This window comes from Balaenoptera physalus, assembly GCF_965194825.1.
Source record: "Balaenoptera physalus genome assembly, chromosome: 14".
In the NCBI taxonomy this organism is placed as follows: Eukaryota; Metazoa; Chordata; class Mammalia; order Artiodactyla; family Balaenopteridae; genus Balaenoptera; species Balaenoptera physalus.
In genome coordinates, this window is record NC_138893.1 from 83,339,561 (window position 1) to 83,359,495 (window position 19,935).

General features: G+C 49.3%; 1 protein-coding gene across 18 annotated transcripts in view; it reads left to right on the top strand.

Annotated features, from left to right (window-relative positions):
- The window catches only part of CAMK2G (calcium/calmodulin dependent protein kinase II gamma), a 54,254-nt gene extending 34,320 nt beyond the window's left edge, over nucleotides 1–19,934 (top strand). For 4 of the 18 annotated variants that reach the window (XM_082424937.1, XM_082424948.1, XM_082424950.1 and 1 more), the window contains 9 exons: nucleotides 6,506–6,538; nucleotides 8,657–8,725; nucleotides 9,868–9,912; nucleotides 11,284–11,332; nucleotides 12,566–12,679; nucleotides 15,037–15,112; nucleotides 15,481–15,575; nucleotides 17,054–17,298; nucleotides 17,923–19,934. In XM_082424937.1, coding sequence (XP_082281063.1) covers nucleotides 6,506–6,538; nucleotides 8,657–8,725; nucleotides 9,868–9,912; nucleotides 11,284–11,332; nucleotides 12,566–12,679; nucleotides 15,037–15,112; nucleotides 15,481–15,575; nucleotides 17,054–17,286 — 714 coding nt within the window. In that variant the 3' untranslated portion in view covers nucleotides 17,287–17,298; nucleotides 17,923–19,934. The remainder of the gene's footprint in view (nucleotides 1–6,505; nucleotides 6,539–8,656; nucleotides 8,726–9,867; nucleotides 9,913–11,283; nucleotides 11,333–12,565; nucleotides 12,680–15,036; nucleotides 15,113–15,480; nucleotides 15,576–17,053; nucleotides 17,299–17,922) is intronic. The other 14 variants (XM_082424953.1, XM_082424940.1, XM_082424949.1 and 11 more) reach the window with 7 other exon arrangements.
- Nucleotide 19,935: the final 1 nt, after the last annotated feature.

Sequence of the window (19,935 nt, forward strand, 5' to 3'; positions counted from 1 at the left end):
ACAGACCAGGGACATGGTACATCACAGCTCGTTTTCATTTGGTGAGGGAACTTTTCCTGGGGGATGAGAGCAAGAGGAGGGACAGGGGCCCACAGGGACCAACAAGAAGCCTTAGTGGGGGTGGCTGCTTGGCCAAGGTAGAGGGGTCCTCACACAGCCAAGGTGTTCTTAGAGGCTTTGGGGGTAGAAAGGACCCTGGGGCTGGGGCTTTGGATAGGAGTTCATGCTATCTTGAAGCCTACCAATTTACGCCACAGAGAATTTCAAACCATTATTATGCAAACCTTTAAGTTCCAACAAAAGTTTAAATTAGACCTTTCCCCAGGATCTTATGCCCCCAGCTGAGATATACCTGTGTGCCCCTTTCCCTTCCCCCATCCCTTCTCTTTCTCTCATTGTCTGCATGCCTGCTTCCATGTACTTCTGCCCTAAGGAGGGGAGCTTGGGCTCCACACACATTTGCTGACATGGAGCTGGGGTTGACTGGCAGCCCCTCAGTTACAGGGGTGTGAGCTCGATGGTGGAGCCAGGTTAGGAAAAGGTGGCTAGTTGAGTTAGAGAGAGATTTTGCATATATTTTTCTGAGGAAGAAGCTAGAGTCAATCTTTACAAAGTATTTATTAAGTACCTATCAGAGGCTCAGTGCTACACTCAGTTCCAGAGGCACACAAGAGGTATAAGAGGAGATGCAGGTTTCATCCAGCCTCAAGAATTGCAAGGTCAATTAAAAAGTAAAGTGGACACACCTGGGATCAGCTAAGCACTGAATGGTATATGGTACTGGACCCTACATGGGATGGTTCAGTCCAAGAAGCTTCTGGGGAAGAGACTTATTGGAGAAAGCTAAAAGGAGGTAGGAAGATTGGAACCAAGTCAATGATTGCCTCTAGAGAATGGGATTGGAGGTGAAGGCAGGGTGGGGAGACACACCTTTTGTTTTTTTACTTTGTACACATGTGTTTTCTTTAAAATGAGAATGTATTACTTCTGTAACTTAAAAACAACAAAAAATGTTTTTATGGGTTGTATTATACGTATTGATATACTCTGCCCAACTGGAACATGGGGTGTTTGGTAGAGGTATATAAAAAATACAGCTGGATTGGTCTGGTTGAGCAGAGGAATTGGAGGTTTGTGTGTTAGACCACAGAAAACACCATAGACCACTGAGCACGGAAGGTTAAGAGTGATGTTTTCGAAAGACTTGGCTAAGCGTGTAAGGGTGAATAGAAGAGGGTAGGAACTAGACACAGGTATCAACTAGGATTTATTATAGTCTGGGTGTAGGGTGAAGAAAAGATGATGAGAAATAGAAAGGGTTAATATTAAAAATAACCACCAGAGGAGCACAGACCAACCACTTGGAATAGGTGCTGCCTGTAGGTCATTGGTCCAGCTCTACCCATGGGTGCTGGGCTCTGATTAGACATTAGCTCTGATGAGAGGTGTGGCAAAGGAAGTTCCCATTAGGTACGGGAGATTTAAAAAGGGTCCATCAAAGGTAATGGCAAAGTGTCTTGAATATTGAAAGAAATGGTGGTATCTTTGCTAGAAATGTGAGTAGTTGTGAAGGAATGTTTTGCTGGGAAGAGAAGTTTTGTTTTGACCATACTGAGTTTGAGAGACAAGTGAAGATCTGGGCAGAGAGGTCTTCAAAGGTGCTGGGAGATACCTGGTGTAGCCCAGGGAGGTGTGCAGAGGGAGACTCACGTGAGTGAATCTCATGTCCACTGAGGGAGGTATGTGCCAGGCAGGCGCTGGAGGAGTAGAGAGACAAGCACCTGAGCCAGAACAGCAAATTTTCCTGAAGGAGATGGCCCAGGAACTGAGTTTGAAGGACTAGTTGGATTTTGCCAAGTTAAGGAGGGGAGCGGAGAGGAGAGGACATTCCAGGCAAAGGGAACACACAAGTTTGAAACAGCGCGATGATTCTGGGAACTCCATTAGCTTTTGTATGGTGGGGAAGCAGAGAGTGATTGCACAAAATAGGACCTGAAATAAAGCAGTGACAGCTGAGATGGTGAGAGGATGGGTTAAAGGTGTCATTAAGGAGTAGGTTTCTGGCAGAACTTTGTAGATAACTGGCCTCAGGCACAGCCATGTAAGACTTGCCTAAGGAACTAGTTAAAATACACAGATTCCAGGGTCCAGACTGGAATTCAGATTCAGGAAGCCTTGGGCGGGAGGCAGAATCTGAATTTTAATAACACTCCCATTCCTCCATATGAATCCAAAGCACACAAATGTTGAAGAGTCCAGGAAAGGCAGAATTTCAGGGTTATCTGTTATTAAGGAGCTGGAAGAAGAGGAATTAGCAAAGGAAGTGGAGAAGGAAGTGGAGGAAGAACAGAGGTGTGCAACAATGCCAGCCCTTACAGGAACGCTGAGAAGGATACAGGCTAGGCAAACAGAATCAGTAGTTAAATTGCTTTAAATGAGAACATGTGTGGGGAACCTAGCCCAGGTTCTGACCCTGATTAGGTACTCCGTAAATGAGTTTTATGCTTGAGAAAAGACTTTGAATATAGAGGTGGGAACAGAAGCTAAGATGCAAGAGTTTAAGAAGGGCATGACCAACCAAAATTCAAAGGCCAACAAGAGACAGGTTGGAGAAAATATTCATAGCAGGTGTGATGGGATGAGTTAATATTATTTTTATACAAAAGAGCTTTCTCTGATAAATAAGAATACCCCCTAAAATCCAGCAGATAAATGGTCAAAGAAGAAGAACTGACAATCTGAAAAGAGGAAGTAGAATGAGTTAACAAATGTGGATGTTTAGCCTCACTGGTATCAGAGAAATGCAGGTTGAAAGGAGGTGCCATTTTTTGACTCTTAAGTTCGTGATGGTGGTGTAAATCGGAATGACCCCTCCTAAAGCAGCCTGTGTGTCAAAAGCCATAAAAATGTTCCTGTTTTACCCTTTAGTTCTGGGAATTTGTCCTAAAGGAATCACTCAAAATATGGAAAAACTGAAAGCAGAAACATGTTCAACATGACATTACTTATAACCATGAGAAGATGGGAAACATCAAAAGCCCAAAGGAAAATGACTAAATAATTATGGGAAATCTAATTGACCATTACAAAGTTATTAATTTTTATGACTATATAATGACAGAAGTGTTTCAAGTGGAAAAAGTGGGATATAAAGCAGTACATACACTACTGTCTAAATTTTGTTTAAAAAACAAAGTACTTATAGATTATATTCAGTGTATAATATGTGAATAGAAAAAGAACCGGGAGAAAACCCACTGAAGTGTTAATAGTAACTTCACTGGGTGATGGGAATTTGGGAAATTTTTATTTCATACATTTTTCTGTATTTTCTACATTTTTCACCTAGACCGTGTATTACTTTGATAATCAGAATAAAAATTAAGATACTATTTATTTTTAAAGTAAGACATTAAAAGAAAGTAAGGCATAAACTTGTATATAGCTTACAATGATATGTTTAAATTGCATACACAAAAGACTGGTAACAGTGATAGGATTATGGGTATTTTTTTCCTTTTCTCTTTTCCAAATTGCTTGTAATGTGGCTGCAGTCCTTTTATAATCAGGAACAAGTATATAATAATGAACAGCGTGGTTGGATGAAAGTACTGCAAAAGGGGAAGGAAAAGACAAGGCAAGGTATGCAGGTTTTGCTTTTCTGGGCCTTCTTGAAAGTCAAGGTGATAACCTGTGTTATGAGGGAGGCCTGTGAAGCCGCTCAGAAGATCCTGATCTGTCAGCATCCTGGATCTTTCTTTTAGACCCCATCCTCCTTTCCCAGCCCACCACCCCTCCCCAGTTTCTGCTGCTTAAAGTCCATAGGGAGATTTCTTTCTTGCTGTTCAGAAGCTTTCACAGATGCTCGGATATTAGCATTGGTTTGAGCAGTGAGTCTACCTTGTGCAGTTGAATTTGGGGACTTCAGGTTCTGGTTAGGTTTCTTTGAAGGTAGATGCCAGTGACGCAGGGTCTATGGAGGAGTGAGAGCCACTTAAGAGGACAAGACTTGAGGGGCCCCTAATTGAGGACAACTTGTGCATTCCACTAGTCCCAGGCCAGAATGACCATCCAATCTTAAAAGAAAGAGCGAGGAAGCAAAGAAAAGGAGAGAGAAATAAGGAAAAGAAGGAAGAAAGGAAAGAAGGAAGGGAGGGAGGGAGGGAGGAAAGAAGGAAAAAGAAAAGGAAGAGAGAGATGCTATTATTTTCCTTAAGTACTGTTTGAATATTTGTTTAAGTGTGGAAAGGAGGCTTGAACCTTTTTCTGGTTTAAAATTTTTAATATTTAATTTTTTTTTTTTTTTTTTTTTTTTTAAGGAAACGTTTTGAGAGCATTCTGTTGCCCCGTCAAATGGGGTTGACTTGATTGGACTATAAACACATGCTCTTTATTTATTTATGTATTTATTTATGGCTGTGTTGGGTCTTCGTTTTTGTGCTAGGGCTTTCTCTAGTTGCAGCAAGTGGGGGCCACTCCTCATCGCGGTGCGCGGGCCTCTCACTATCGCGGCCTCTCTTGCTGCGGAGTACGGGCTCCAGACGCTCAGGCTCAGCAATTGTGGCTCATGGGCCTAGTCGCTCCGCGGCATGTGGGATCTTCCCAGACCAGGGCTCGAACCCGTGTCCCCTGCATTGGCAGGCAGATTCTCAACCACTGCACCACCAGGGAAGCCCCCAATATTTAATTTTTAAACATAAGTGAGGTATGGTTCTTTAAAATGATCTGGTAATTAAACAGTGCTGCAGGCTGCCGGAGGAGGAGGCCAGCTATGCATGGCTGAGGGCAAAACCCTAAAGGGATGGAGAAAGAAATTGAAAGAAGCCTGCTCACCTGGTAGAAACTAACCCATGAGTAGAAAGGATTATATCAAGTTTTCATGCAGGGCAGTTTAAGTAAGAGAGGCAGCTGGGAGCAAGTTGGGAACTTACTCCCCATTAGTTGAAGCAGACAGCAGAAAGTACTCTGCCTAAGGCAAGGTCTGGGTGAAAGCAACCTGCATGGCCTTTTGACTCCAAGACTGGCCCTGGTCTGTGCTCCTGCAGTTTTCAGTGCTGTAATTCCAGGCAAGTTAGAAGCCTGTACTCTGCTTTATCCTGGGGAAAAACCAGCGTCAACAAACCCAGTTGAACTTGGCAAACATTTGTTGATCGTATGCTGACTTTTAGACATTTTGCTAGGCACCATGGAGATTACCAAGACAAATAAGATAGGACCTTCCTTCAAAGTGTTACCACTCTGGTTGGATAAAGGGAGAAGTATATATATGAATGTAAAGCAACTCCCTTTTTTTGGATAATTTGGAAGTAAAATCTCATATGTGGGTATATATGAAAGGCTAAAGCAAGAGGCCTCATTATATTTAGGCTTTCTTTTTCTTTAGACGTATTTCTAAATTGTGGACCATTCTTTTCAATACTTGTAGTCCCCTACTTTTGAATAGAATACGTTCTCAAAAATGTCTTCTCAAGTAGAGTGTCAGCTTCTTGAGGGCAGGAACATTTATCTGGGTTCACTATGCCTAGAATAGCCCTCAGTAAGCATTTGTTGGCTATCGTTAGATGAATAAGCGAGTAAACGACACACAGACATGTTCCTAGGGGACTTCTGTCTCCCGGCGAGCTAATGATAAAATCCTTAATTACCTTTCACCTTTTAGACACAGTCTTCCAAGATATATTTTCACTGTTCCGTGTGGTCTTTATTTTTCTGCTCTTGTTTCATGTCTGAACATAAAGTGTTTGAGCTTCTAATTGAGACCAAGGCATCCCTGCTTTCAGCATTCCGTGTGGTTTACATCTTTGTGTCCGTAAGATCACTGCACTTTTAATCACCAGCACGCCTGCTTTTCCATTGCCCCCTAATTACAAAATGCAATAAAACATTGAAATCTTATAAATGAGCATGGCCATACCAACAAAGAAATGGGTGCCAAAATTTAATATTTGTCAGATGATTTTCAAAAGCTCAACATCTTTCTCTGAAAAGGAGTTTTAGGAGTCCAGTGAAAAAAAGTCTAGGTTCAGAAGTCAAATGTTAAAGCTGAGGATGACCTAGAGTAGCTTTTGCTCTTTACCTGATAGCTGCTCTCTCGAATTTCAGGCAGACCTAGTAATGAAAGAAAATAAATAATCCTGTAGGTGAGCTAGATAAGCCCAAGCCTATAAATCTGCAGCAAAATGTTACTTACTCTCATAGACTTGTGATTTAATCTCCTTTTAAGAGGTTTCTCTGAGCAAATCTGAGACACCTCAGAATATCCTCAATCTGTGTTTGTGAACCTGACAGCAGAGGAGTTCTTCCTCTCCCAGGGTCTGGAGGGGTGTGTGTGCCTGTCTGTCTAGATGCTGTTTTAACCCTTCTGGTGCTGGACTCCAGGTCTCCTCCTTCTGCTCTTTTCTCCTGAGGCAGAGCCCATGCTGGTGCACTAACCTGCAGCGTCTCTGTGCTTCTCTTCTTACCTCCTCTTTCCCCTTCTCTTTCCCTTTTGCTGTGGTGTGTCCAGAAAAGGAAGTCGAGTTCCAGCGTGCACCTAATGGTGAGCCTTGCCTGCCCACCCATCCGCCCGCTCCATGCTGCCTGCGCCCGCCTGCCAGCCACGCAAACCCATTCTGCCATGTGCGTGTGCTTCACTCATCCTCACTGCATGTCTGTGCTGTGCGGGCAGGTGTGGCCTGTCCTGCCAGGCGGGGGCCATTGCCCGAGGTCGCCCAGCGGCCTAAGAAACGGGCATTGGAATGTGTGGTATGGCATTCCCTGCTGCAGCGCTTGGACTGCCCCCAGCAGCCCAGGGCAGGATGTGAAGCTGGTAGGGATTCGGGGCCAGGTGGCAAGCACAGGGGGAGACCCTCACTCACGGTCGCTCAGGAGGAGAGGCCCTGCTCACCGGGCACAAGCAGCCGTTTCCTACAGACTGGCAGCCAGCAGACCTCTGTGTGGTGTGCAGAGGAGCAGGTTGTAGGCTCTCGGGTCTGAGCCTCACTCTCCTGGCCTTTTCCCCTGTGCAAGTGCCCATTAGCACGCTGTGCCCAGTGTTTCATCCTTCCCACCCCGCCCGCCGAAGCAACAGCTGAAAGGCTGCAGAGAGTGCATATTCTTTCTCATGGGACACAGGACACCCAGGGGAACACAGCAGCCTGCATCCTTATGAAATCATCTATAAAAGCCAAAGGTGGGGCCACCTGGGTGACATCACAGGCCTCTGCAGATATGGCAGTTTTTACGGACACCCTGCAGTCCTTGCCCCCTGCCAGGGTCTTTGTCTCAGCTGGGTTTTGGAAATAGAATAGCTTTGTCCAATCAGCCCCAAACAGGTCCATGTCAGCAGCTGAGCTAGGAGGGCTCTGCTCTTTTCTGGGGGTGTATGGAAGAGAGCAGAGTTCATGTGAAATTAGACCCACATCCTGGGGCCCCTTCTCCAGCCTGCAGAGTTCAGCGGAGTCTGATAGCACTTAGGTACCTGGCTTGAGGTTCCATGCCTAGCCCTGGGTTTGGGGACATCTCAACCATTGATAGCAAGTTACGGCTTCAGGTCTGGTCCAAGGGGCCATAAAAGAGGCCTCCAGGCAAGAAGAAGTAGGACAGTCTGGATGGCTTTCTGTACGTGTTCTAGGAGAGAAGAAGCACATCCTAGCTGCCAGCGTGCCCTCATTTGTGCCCTGCACAGAGATGGTAGCTGTACATTTGTCTCTCCGCTTGTTGAAGAATTTGCAGGCATCAGGCTGCTCCTCAGTGGCCACCGACTCCACAGGGACTCCCAGTGAGACTGAGTGTATTGGTTAGGATGTTGTAAGAGGCAGAGAGCATCAATAGGACTCCCTGCCCTGGAGATCGGCCTCCTTCCTTCCTCGCCATCCTCCCCCCACCCTCCCTTGCTGTGCCACTCAGTGTAATATTTTGAAAGGCAAGGAGATAGCCCAGTGGTCTGCTGTTGGGAATGTTGGCCTGCTGGGCAACCTACTTTTTCCTGGGGACTGGGTTCTGGATTCACCTGCCGCTCCTTGGAGCTCTGCCCTCATTCCCAGCTGACCAGGTCGAAGATTGATCAGGCAGAAGGGCCAACAGCACAGCCCTGTCTCTACTCCCTAGGGTCAGTGGATGCATTTTGTATCCAAATTCCGTCCCTTTCCTCTCTGGACACCATCTCCTAGGCCAGGTTTTCTTCCTCTCCTTGTTGCTCTTCTTTTCAGATCAGGCTTCCATCTGGTGTTGTAAGGGGAAGGAAATGCAGGTGGCAGGTTGAAAGGGCAGCAGGGGACTGCCCACAGCTAGGGGACCCAGAGTTTCTGAATTTTGTTCTGCTTTCTTATAAACCACACTCCTTTCCCCCTATAAAGTGAGAAGATCCTGAATTTCTTTGGGTGTGAAGTATGACTGTGCAGTGACATGGCACCTGGCATCAGCAAAGATTTCTGGATGCTTTAAAACAAGTCTTTGGGCTTATCCCACCTTGAGGATGCCTCCTGGGCTAGGTCTTTGGGTCCCTCCAAATAATCTCCTCTGATCATCTCTCCAACCATTGCTCCCATCCCGTAGTGTTATGGAGGCCACCTCAGGCCTAGCTCCTCCGGGCCAGGCCAGGGGGGCAAGGGAGGTCTGGGAGTCGAGCGGCTTTGGTGACTCTAGAGGAACTAAACCATCTGTTTTCTTGTCTCAGCCACAGAGCAACAACAAAAACAGTCTCGTAAGCCCAGCCCAAGAGCCCGCGCCCTTGCAGACGGCCATGGTACCTCCTGACTGCCGCTTCTCTGCTCCTGCCCCTGGCTGCCTCCCCTCCTTCCCGCGGCCCTTTTCCTTTCTCATCCCTGTAGAGCAGGCTGCTCTGTGCGCTGCCCCGTAGGCCCCTTCCCGCTCGCTGTCGTGCTTGGCCGTGCTCCTTCCTGCATGGCAGAACTGCCGCTCCTGCTCCCTTTGCTCTCGGCGGGGGAGAGTGATCAGGGCTCTCAGCTAAGCCTCCCAGCCCCAGGCTGGGCCCTCAGTGGGTCTGCTGCAGGGGCCAGGAAGGTGAGTTGCTTATAAAAGGAGAGGGTAGGAGCTTCCTTGGGATCTGTACATCAGTTCTTGGAGGCCTCCTTGTAAAATCTGCCTCAGCCTCTCCTTTGCAAAGCAATGAATAGGAAGGGGGGCTGGGGTCCCCCACCTCTGGATGGTGCTGAGGTGTCTGGGTTCCTGGAGACCCCCATGCGGTCCGAGTTCTTTCTGGGCTCAGCCAGGGGCACTGTGTGCTCTCAGAGCTCCCTCTGCTGGTGACTAGAGTTAGCAGAGGGTGTCTGGGAGAGAGGGAGGGGGAATTGTGCTGCTCCTCCTACTTCCTGTGGCCTCTGGAGCTGCCTGCTGTGGTGCTGTAGGGACAGGAACTCTGGGAGAGGCAGAGGGTGGGTGAAGCAGGCGGCTCTCTGGGCTCAGCTTGCTGAGGACCATTCCAGGTCTTTCTGGGAGACTTTAGTCCACTCTCCCGGCATCCCTGCCTCCTGCACACCCCTTGATGAACACTGTTGTCAGGGCCCGGCCTGTGCCCTCAAGCCTACAGCTCCTCCAGTGTACTTGTCCCATGGGAGAAAGGACACTCAGATTCAGCAGGAATCGGGAACAGGGGCCCTTGTCCTCGGCTTCCCTGGTACCTGCTTCCATTAAGCGCCAGGCCTCTCCTCCTTACCAGCCAGTGCTGTCCCCTAAATCTCGGGCTTCCAGCTGCCTGGGACCCAGTTGAGCCAGGGTATTTTGTCTTGTGAGAATGGCTGGTGAGCAGGCCTCAGTGGTCATCACAGGGTCAGTGTATGAGGGTGCTGGGGTAGAGGTGGGGTCCCTTAGGGAAGAGCTGTAGGTCTGTCCCCAGGTCAGGAGGGTAATTTTCATCTTCTCTCACAGGAGCCACAAACCACCGTGGTCCACAACGCTACAGATGGGATCAAGGTAAGTGGCTCCTGAACCAGTCTCCTGCTTTCCAGGTCAGCAGGAAACAGGTGGGCTGGGTCACAGGGTTTAAGCGTCCTGCAGATGGCAGCCTACAGGCTGCACCTCAAGGCCAAGGTATTTGCAGAGTCTAGGCTGGGGGTAGCACATGCCTGTTTATCACTCTGTTGCCAGGGAGGGCATCATACCTTAGTGGTGCTGAGCTCAGGCTCTAGAACCAGACAGGCCTGAGTTTGCATCCTGGCCCTGGGCCCCTGGACAAGTCACTCTCCCACGCTGCACCTCAGTTTCCTTATCTGTAAATTGGGGATAATAAAAGTAGAATCTTTCTCCATGTGAAGTTTAAATGAGAGTAAACATTAGCTAGAAAAACAGAGGCAAGAGTATAATCAGACCCTAGAGCAGTCATTCCCCAGAGGTGACGAGACAAAAATCCCTCTCCACAGGTGTAGGGGAGGCAGATAATAAACCAAAAACCAAATAAATAAGATAAAATCCAGTAGTGATAAGTGCTATGAAGAAAATGATGCAAAGTAAATAGATAATGAACAGGGCCTTTAATTAAGTGGTCGGGGAAGGGCCTCCCTCAGGAGGTGATATTTGAGCTAAAAACTAAAAGACTGGAAGGAGACAGCCAGGCAGACTCTGAGGCAGAGTGCCGCAGACAGAGGGAATGCGAGGGCAGGGGCTTCGCACATATACGGGACAGAAGAAATCAGAGCTAAGGGTGTGGTGAGCAAGGGGGAGAGTAGCAGGAGGGTGGTGAAGCTGGAGGAGCAGACAGGACCTGCTCTGTAGGACTTGATAGGAGTTTGCATTTTTTTTCCAGCAGCAATAAGAAACTGTTGGAGGCTCTTAGCAGGGGAGTAATGGCGTCTGATTTACACTCTGGCTGTGTTATGGGCAAGAACTTTAGGGAGGAAGCAAGTGTGGAAGCAGGGAGACCAGGCAGCTGTTGTGTAGTTCAGGTGCCAGATGTTCGCATCTTGGGCTGAGGTTGTAGCTGCGCATTTGAGGAGAAGAGGTAAGACACGTGATTTATTTTGGAGGTAGAACTGACAGATTTGGTTTTAGATTAGATAATTGGGATATGAGGGAAAGAGAGAAAGAAAAGAATCAGCATAAAAATCAAACCTAGAAGATAACTCTAGGTTTTAGCCTGAACAACTGGATAAGTGGTACATTTACTGACTTGGGGAAGACTCAGGACGGTGTTTGGAAATCCAGAGTTTTATAAGAGTCAGATGGCAAGGGTGGAAATAGAACCTTCTGATTCCTCCTTGCAGCTCCCATAGGAACACAGGCTCTGCTTTTGTTCTGCTTGGCTCCTCTGGGCCTGATTTATAGAAACTTGTTCTTTTTGGCCTGCAGGGCTCCACAGAGAGCTGCAACACCACCACAGAAGATGAGGACCTCAAAGGTAGGTGCTAGCCCTTGGTGGGGAAGGGGCCCCGGCAGTGTCCCAGGTACCTAGGCTCCAGTGGGGCACCTGCCTTGTCTGCCCCCAGAACTGAGATTGGTGGCTCCTTATACCCCAGGAGGAAGTTTGGCATAAAAGCTACTTTCCATGGGCCAAGATATGAGGCCCTGTCTCTTGTTGCTGGGCTGGGCAAGTGGCTTCTCTTCTTTAACCCCAAGTCTGGGATAGCTAAACGAATGCTGTTCCTGAGCCTGTCCAGGCCTAGGGCTCAGAGAACTGTTCCTGTCGCTGCTGCGATGTGATATCCCAGAACAGGGACATCTTGAGTCCCTGCAGAAGCAGCCTATAGATGTCATGAGCCATTAGTAGGGTGACCAGTCATCCCAATTTCCCCAGGACTGAAGTGATTCCCAGGATGTGGAACTTTTGGTTTTAAAACTAGGACAGTCCTGGACACGTCGGGGTGGGTTGGTCACTCTTATCACAAAGCTTTGGCATGAGTGACGGAGTCAGAACCACATTTGGCCCTGTCCCAGTGGTCCTGTGCAGACCACCAGCTTAAGTTTGGGCCTGGCCAGAGTGCCAGGGGGTGTGGGAAGGCATGGCAGGCCAGGCTACTGGGAATCTCTGTCCTGCTCTTTGGTTTGGCCTCCTGGAATTGCTCCCTTTGCCTTCAGTAAGTGACCTTAGGCCAGGTCCTCAGAAAAGTTGGAGGAACGTTACAGGACAGAGCTGAGAGAGCATGCCTAGCGGCCATAAGGGAGCAACAAACCTCTGGTAATACAAAAAAAAAAAGGAAAAGAAAAAAAAAAAGCATAAATGTATAAGGCAGTAAAGAACAGTGCCTCCGGGGCTGCTGGGATTGAGGTCAGATCAGTTCACTTCTGGCGATGCTGGCAGAGTAAGCGGCTCCTTCACTGCTGGGCTCTTGACCTTGTAGCCTCGCCCCCTGGAACATCTTCCCCTGAACTTGTACAGGCTGTTCGAAGGCTCCTCTGGAAGCCACAAACCCAGGTCTGTGCCCCTTCCTGGGGCTCTCAGCTGGGAGGCCTCTCTGGTAGAGGCGGCGGCGTGGGACGTGGTCCAGTGTCCACAGCAGCCTGAGGCGTTGCCTTGCCCCGGCTCTTCAGTGCCACGGGCTCGGGTCCTGTCCGGCTTGCTCGCTCACCTGCCTTGTTTTGTTTGTTTTGGCTGCTCTGCCTTGCCCTGCCCTGCCCTGCCCTGGCTGGCTAGCTGCCCCGCTCCGCACTGGGAATGGCAGCTCGGTGCCTGAAGGACGGAGCTCCCGGGACAGAACAGCCCCCTCTGCAGGCATGCAGCCCCAGCCTTCTCTCTGCTCCTCAGCCAGTAAGTGTGAGGGAGGCACATTCTGGCTTCCGTCTCCCTGGCTCGTCCTCAAGCCCCTCGGGGATTCCCCCCCAGCCCCTCCCCAGAGCTGTCAGCCCAGCCCAGCTGTCCCTCTGCTCAGCCTCTGCTGAGTGTGGGAGCTGATTGGAGGTGCTGTTAGGACCAGGCAGGGGCCCTTGAGACCGGGGCCCAAAGACATGAAGAAGAGCGGGTGGAAGATCGTTGCAGGAGGGAAGGAGTAGAAAGCCACTGGGATATGCAGTGGGCCTTGCCTCAGCACTGAGCGGGAAGAAAGGTGGAGTCAGAAGTCAGGTCCAGGGTGGTCGGCATGGGGGGGTGGTGAAATCTGCCATAGTCAAGAAACCATGTCGGGATGTGGTGCTTCTTGAGGCTAAGCATAATATCATATTAAGAGCTTGGGGTGAGACAGACCTGAGTTTAAATCCAGCTACACTACCTTCACAAATGTGTGAAGTAGCTTAACCTCCCAGAGCTACAGTTTACTTATCTGTAAAGTGGGGATAAAATGGCACCTACCTTATAGCATTATGGAAAATAAATGGGATAGTAGAATGTCTGGGTATGATGCTTTGCTGGGTTAATGGTAGCTTGTATTTGTATTTTTAGTTGTGTTTTTGTAGAGGATGCCTTTGTCTGCTTCTTTCCCTCCTACCGTCTGTCCTTTCAGAGTTTCTAAACACGATCCTCTTCACCCATAGGGTGCCAGTCAGGTCCTGCAGATGGGTGTGGTGGGGTTGGAGAGGGTTTGTGTGTGTGTGTGTGTGTGTGTGTGTGTGTGTGTGTGTGTGTGTGTGTGTGTGTGTGTGTGTGTGTGTGTGTACGTGTGCCTACCTGCTTGCCTCTAGAAAGTGGATAGAGCTCTGTGGTTCCCCTCACCTCCTGTTTATTCACCTAGAGCTGCCCCCATGTGTGTGTGTGTGTGTGTGTGTGTGTGTGTGTGTGTGTGTGTGTGTGTGTGTGTGTGTGTGTACGTGTGCCTACCTGCTTGCCTCTAGAAAGTGGATAGAGCTCTGTGGTTCCCCTCACCTCCTGTTTATTCACCTAGAGCTGCCCCCGTGTGTGTGTGTGTGTGTGTGTGTGTGTGTGTGTGTGTGTGTGTGTGTGTGTGTGTGTGTGTGTGTGTGTGTACGTGTGCCTACCTGCTTGCCTCTAGAAAGTGGATAGAGCTCTGTGGTTCCCCTCACCTCCTGTTTATTCACCTAGAGCTGCCCCCATGATGGTGCTGATGGCTGTAGAGCCCCCTCCTGGCTGTACCATTGGCTGCTCTGCCTTCTCCCAGTGGTGCCCCTTAGCTGTGCTGTTCTAATGCTCGCATTTGTCTTGCAGCCTCTCGCTCCTGTGAGGAAAGGCTTGTGGCCTGGGCCGGCCTGGGGCTCCGGTCAGGGTTAGCCCGAGCTCAGTACGAGGCCTCCCTTATCCTGGCGGTACCCTCTGCTAATAGTGGCGCTCCCTGTAAGTGAGCTGCCTAGGAGAGCAGGATGTCACCAGCAGTCCCTTGGCTTGGGATTGGGGTAGGGGGCGCTCTGAGGGCACCAACTCTGCCTGCCTGTCAGTCTGAAGCTTGTCTTGGTTTTCCTGAGGGACATGTCCTGGCTTGAGAGCTGGTATGAGATTTAGAGCCTTTCCAAGGCTTGTTCAGGGTAAACGGAACTGTCTCATTGGTGAGAGGCTCCATTTAAAGAAGAGTGTTTATAGTTTCAAGATCCTTTATCCCAGAAAAGCCCTGTGGAGGACATGAGCAGGGTGAAGAGAATGAAGCATCCATCCCAGGGCTCTGTTCATCCTTTGGAGCCCTCATCCCTGGCTAGATTCTGCTCTCAGGCTGGCTGTCGCCCAGGGCTAAGTTCTGGACCGCTGAGTGAGGGCTGGGGGTGGCGAGGTGGTAATTGAGACCTGACTGAGCCCCTTCAGGTGAGAGAAGCAAGTGGGTGGTGGAAATAGTCATATCGGGAGATGGTTCTTTGAGAGGCTGAACTTGCTGGGGATCAATCAGATACACAGACTGAGGGCAGAATAGTCACAATGTGTCAGGCTCCTCAGCTGTTAAAGACAAGAGTGTTTTCTGCATCCTAGTTGTTGATGGAGAGGGAGGCAAAGGCCAGAGGATCATAAGGCGGGCTTTGTGGGGAGGGGGTCGTTAGCTCTATGGACAACAGAGGGGGAATGGAGGGAAAGGTCGGCTCCTCTTCCTGCAAAGGGCCTTAAAGACAGAGAAGACAGGGATGTCTTTGTCAAAGAGATCACAGGGGATTCTCTGAAGGATTGGGGAGGGCTTCCCATCACTTGGGAGATTCCCAGTCTCACACGGGTAAATTGCTGGATTTTTCCCCCCACAGTGCGAAAACAGGAGATCATTAAGATCACAGAACAACTAATTGAGGCCATCAACAATGGGGACTTTGAGGCCTACACGTGAGTAGAGACTTACTTCCTTGAGACCCAAGTCATCTCTCGAGGCCTTCCCTCCTCCCAAAAAGCAGCTGGGACCAGGGGAAAAGAGAAGGCAGGGCCTTGTGCACAGTGTCTGACTTAAACACCAGGCCCCTAGCCTGGGAGCCCTTCCAGGTAGACATCAGTGATTGAGCCCGCCTGTGGTGTCTGGGCCGTGGGCTGAAAGGGCAGAGCTAAGCGGCTTGGCAGGCAGGGCTCTAAGATCTCAGCCGTCTTGTCAGGCCCAGCCCACAGCTAACCTGCTGCGGGACAGACACCACTGATGGGGAAGAGAGACGAGTAATTCTCATACAAGACTGACGGGCTGCTTTTTTTTTTTCCCCCTGCAGGAAGATTTGTGATCCAGGCCTCACTTCCTTTGAGCCTGAGGCCCTCGGTAACCTCGTGGAAGGGATGGATTTCCATAAGTTTTACTTTGAGAATCGTGAGTGGGTTCGTGCTGCTGAGATACTCCTGCCTGCCCCTCACCCTCTTGCCTCTGTCCCCGCTCACCTTCTCCTCTTCCCAGTTGCCCGCTTTTCCCTTACTGGACCTGCCTGCCGCACCCTGGTCTATGTGCTTGCCCCCTTGGGCCCTGAGGATGGTCTTCAACTGGCACCTTCAAAGGCCCGCCTCCAGAGCCTCGCCTGCCCCTGCATTCTGCAGCTGCCTCGTGGCAGTGCCAGTGCCAGTTGCCATAATCAAGGCCACTGTATTTCTTTAAGCCTCGCCTCTTTCCAAGACGATTGGAAACCATGAGAGGTTAGGTTGAGATGATCTCAGCTCTGTGTCTGCAGGTTTCAGAATAGAGGAAATTAAAACCAGGATAAGAATGTGCAAGCAAGTAACAGGGCACCGTTGGTGATTGTGAGATCGGAAGTTGTGGCTAGGGTCCTCCTCCTAGCCGCGAGGGAGACAGGAGTCCTGGCTGGGGGTCAGGGGAGCGGGGTATATGCTCTGGACGGTTCCTGGAAGTCCCAGAGGATAAGAAGCTGATTCATCTCCTCCTCCCATCTTTCTTTCCACTAAGACTGTCCCCCTTCTTATTTTTTTGTCATCTTTCTCACTTTATCCTGGGCCTTCCCCATCCTGCCCTGGATTTTATTTTCTCACTATTTTCTCTACTAACTGCCATCCTCTCCATGTCTCAGCTGCAGTTATAAATCCTAGGTTATCTAGGTAATTCTGTTAGCCAGAAGCAATTCCAGAATTTATAGAAGCTCTCCGAAAGGTCTCATGTAGCCCCTAACATTTGAATTGAAGTAAAATATGAATCTCAATAAAAGCAACATAATCCATAGTGTTTGCTGATAATGGCAACCCATCTTCTTTTGGTTTTCCCCCAGAGGACCTGGGAACCCTGGGAATATCCTGAGCTTGGTGCTTTGGTGACATTTTTTTTTTTTTAACTTTGGATCTTTTTAAAATCAGAAGTCAATTTTGAATATTTTAAGTTCTTGATTTTGCTCTTTAGCCCTAATTAGGGACAAGCCAACCCTTATGAAATCTAAACCCACCTGTTAGGGTAGAAAGATCATCATAGGCTTTCGTTAAGATAGTCCTGAGTTCAAATGTGTGATTTGGACAAATTACTTAACCTCCTTGAGACTATTTCCTTATCTTATAATGAAGAAAATAATATTGACCAAGGAATATGGCTCATGCGTGTAAAAACCCCCAGCACAATGTCTGATTAAAACAGTAGCTGCTATTATCATTGTTCCACACCTTTCTCTTCCTTTTGAATAATCAAGACTAATCAGATGGGGTTTCCCAGCCTCTGGAAGGTGTATGGGGACTTGGAGACTCACAGAATGGTTACTGGAGACAGGGTGAGACTTGGGAAGTGCAGGCTGGGAGGAAAGTGCCAGTCCCCTGGCCTGACACCCTCCTACCTACCCCACCCTGCCCTGCCCCCTACAGTCCTGTCCAAGAACAGCAAGCCCATCCACACCACCATCCTGAACCCACACGTCCACGTGATCGGAGAGGACGCGGCTTGCATCGCCTACATCCGCCTTACCCAGTACATCGATGGGCAGGGCCGGCCTCGCACCAGCCAGTCAGAGGAGACCCGGGTCTGGCACCGCCGGGATGGCAAGTGGCTCAATGTCCACTATCACTGTTCAGGGGCCCCTGCCGCACCGCTGCAGTGAGCTCAGCCACAGGTGCATCTGGTGGGGGGTTGGGGAGCGGCTGGGACAAGTGGGGTCAGAGGAGGAAGAAGAGGTTGAGAGGTGGCATTGGGGGAGGATATATGGGCCATCCCAGAAGAGTAGCGAAGGCTGGACAGTGTGGTGGTTGTAATAAGTCATGCTCTGAAGTCAGACAGACTTGGGTCTGGCTCCTTGACTCCAAATTGGGTGACCTTAGACAGGTTACTTCCCCTCCCTAAGCCTCATTTTCCTCAGCTGTCAATAAGAAAGAAGGAGGGACTTCCCTGGCAGTCCAGTGGTTAAGACTCCGCCCTTCCACTGCAGGGGGCGGGAGTTTGATCCCTGGTTAGGGAACTAAGATTACACATGCCCGCAGTGCAGCAAAAAAAAAAAAAAAAGGAAGGAGCGGTGCCTACCTCCTTTGTTGTTGTGAGGATTAAATAATATACTTGTAAGTAAAGCACTTAGTAAGTGCTCAGCAAATGTGAGGCAGTGTTATGTTTAAATACTAGCTTCTCCCCCATCCTCCACCCTCTCAGGCAGACTTGACCACGTGTGTAGTGTGTTTACGTCTCTGGAACTCCTCTGTGTGGGTATTGTCCTCTGTTCTGTTACCACGTCTGTTCTGTTTGACAGGGGCATAAGGAGATCCCAGCCGGAGGTCAAACCTTCGCAGCCAGTGGCTCTGGAGGGCCTGAGTGACAGCGGCAGTCCTGTTCGTTTGAGGTTTAAAACAATTAAATTACAAAGCGGCAGCAGCCAATGCACGCCCCTGCATGCAGCCCTCCCGCCCGCCCTTCGTGTCTGTCTCTGCTGTACCGAGGTGTTTTTTACATTTAAGAAAAGAAGATCGTTTTAAAAAAAAAAGGGATCCATACCGTGATGCGTTTTAAAACCACCGATAGCCCTTGGGCTAGCAAGAAGGCAGGAGTTTGTGTGATGCCCATCCTGGCACAAGCAATGGGCTCACCTACCAGCCCTGAAGAGGTGAGCTCAGCCTCTGGCCTCCATGGACTCAGGGGACCAGGCAAGAACTCTGACAGAACTTTGGGGGCTGTGATGTGATTACAGTCCCTGAGGTGGCCTACCTGCCCCAGGTCTAGGAATGGACGTCTTCAGAATTTGTATACACGCCTAGAATGAGGCTGATGAAGAACATCATGGCCAACAGACCTACTTGGGAGAGAACGCGGAGCTCCCAGCCTGCCGTGGAGGCAGCTGAGAAACAGTGGCCTCAGGACTGAGAAGCAGGGCCCGGACATTGCTGTACTGTACCATTTAGTATAGAAGGGAAGAGAATTGGTGCTGCAGAAGTGTGTCCGCTACAAAGCTGATGAGAAACCTCGTGTTAGTCTGACATGCACTCACTGACTCATCCATTTCTATAGGATGCACAATGCACGTGGGCCCTGCTATTGAGGCCCCATCCTTGCAGCTGGGAAGTGGGAGGGGTTGCCGCTTTGCTTCGTGTTTGTTTTCTTATAACTTAGCAAGAGAGAGCCGGGCCTTGGTCTGGGCTCCCCCTGCTGCCTTTGGCAGTTGTGTTTCCGTGCTGATTTGGACCATCTTTGTCTTGCCTTTTCATGCTGGTGGTCCCTGTGCTGACCCTCATCTGGGCCTGGGCCCTCTGCCAAGTGCCCCTGTGGGATGGGAAGAGTGAGGCAGTGGGATTGAGTGATGGTTGTTTCTATGCATTCAGGCTGCCCTCGGGGCTGCCTCCCTTCTTACTCTTCCCTTGCTGCACGCCCATCTCTTTTCCTGTCTTTGAGATTGACCTGACTACTCGGGCAAGAAGAGGTATCCTCTATAAAGAGACCTCTTTACTGACCAACTGAAGTATAGACTTAACTGCTGGACAATCTGCATGGGCATCACCCCGTCTCTCACCTGCATGTACCCAAAAGAGATGTCCAGAGCCAAGGCTCCTACATTCATTGTCCCTCTCTGTGCTCAAGGAGTTCCATTCCAGGAGGGAAAAATTTATACTCTAAGCAGATAGCAGAGAAGATAATGGAGGAGCAATTGGACGTGGCCTTGGTTTCCCCCAAAACAACCGTGCAGACCTGTCTGCACAAATGTCTGCACTATTGGGGGATAGATGGGTAGGCCCCAGCTCCCTGGACTGCCTTAAGGAGGCACAGGAGCTGGGAGAAGAGGCAAAGCTACAGGTTTACCTTGGAGCCAGCTGAGAAGAGAGCAGACTCACAGGTGCTGGTGCTTGGATTTAGCCAGGCTCCTCCGAGCACCTCCTGCATGCCCCAGCCCCTGGGCCCTAACCCTTTCCTGCCCTGCAGCCTGCAGTACCACCACGCAGACACCTTCACCACAGGGTTTGGTTTTGCTGGCTTGAAGACAAATGGTCTTAGAATTCATTAAGACCCATAGCTTCATATGGCTGCTCCAGCCCCACTTCTTAGCATTCTTAATCCTCTTCTGGGGCTAATGTCAGCATCTATAGATAATAGACTATTAAAAAAAAAATCACCTTTTAAACAGGAAATGAGAAGGCATTTGATGCAGAATTTTTGCATGATGACATAGAAATAATTTAAAAATAGTTAGTGTTTGTTCTGAATGTTGGTAGACCCTTCATAGCTTTGTTACAATGAAACCTTGAAGATATTTAATAAAATAACCTTTAAACACTCC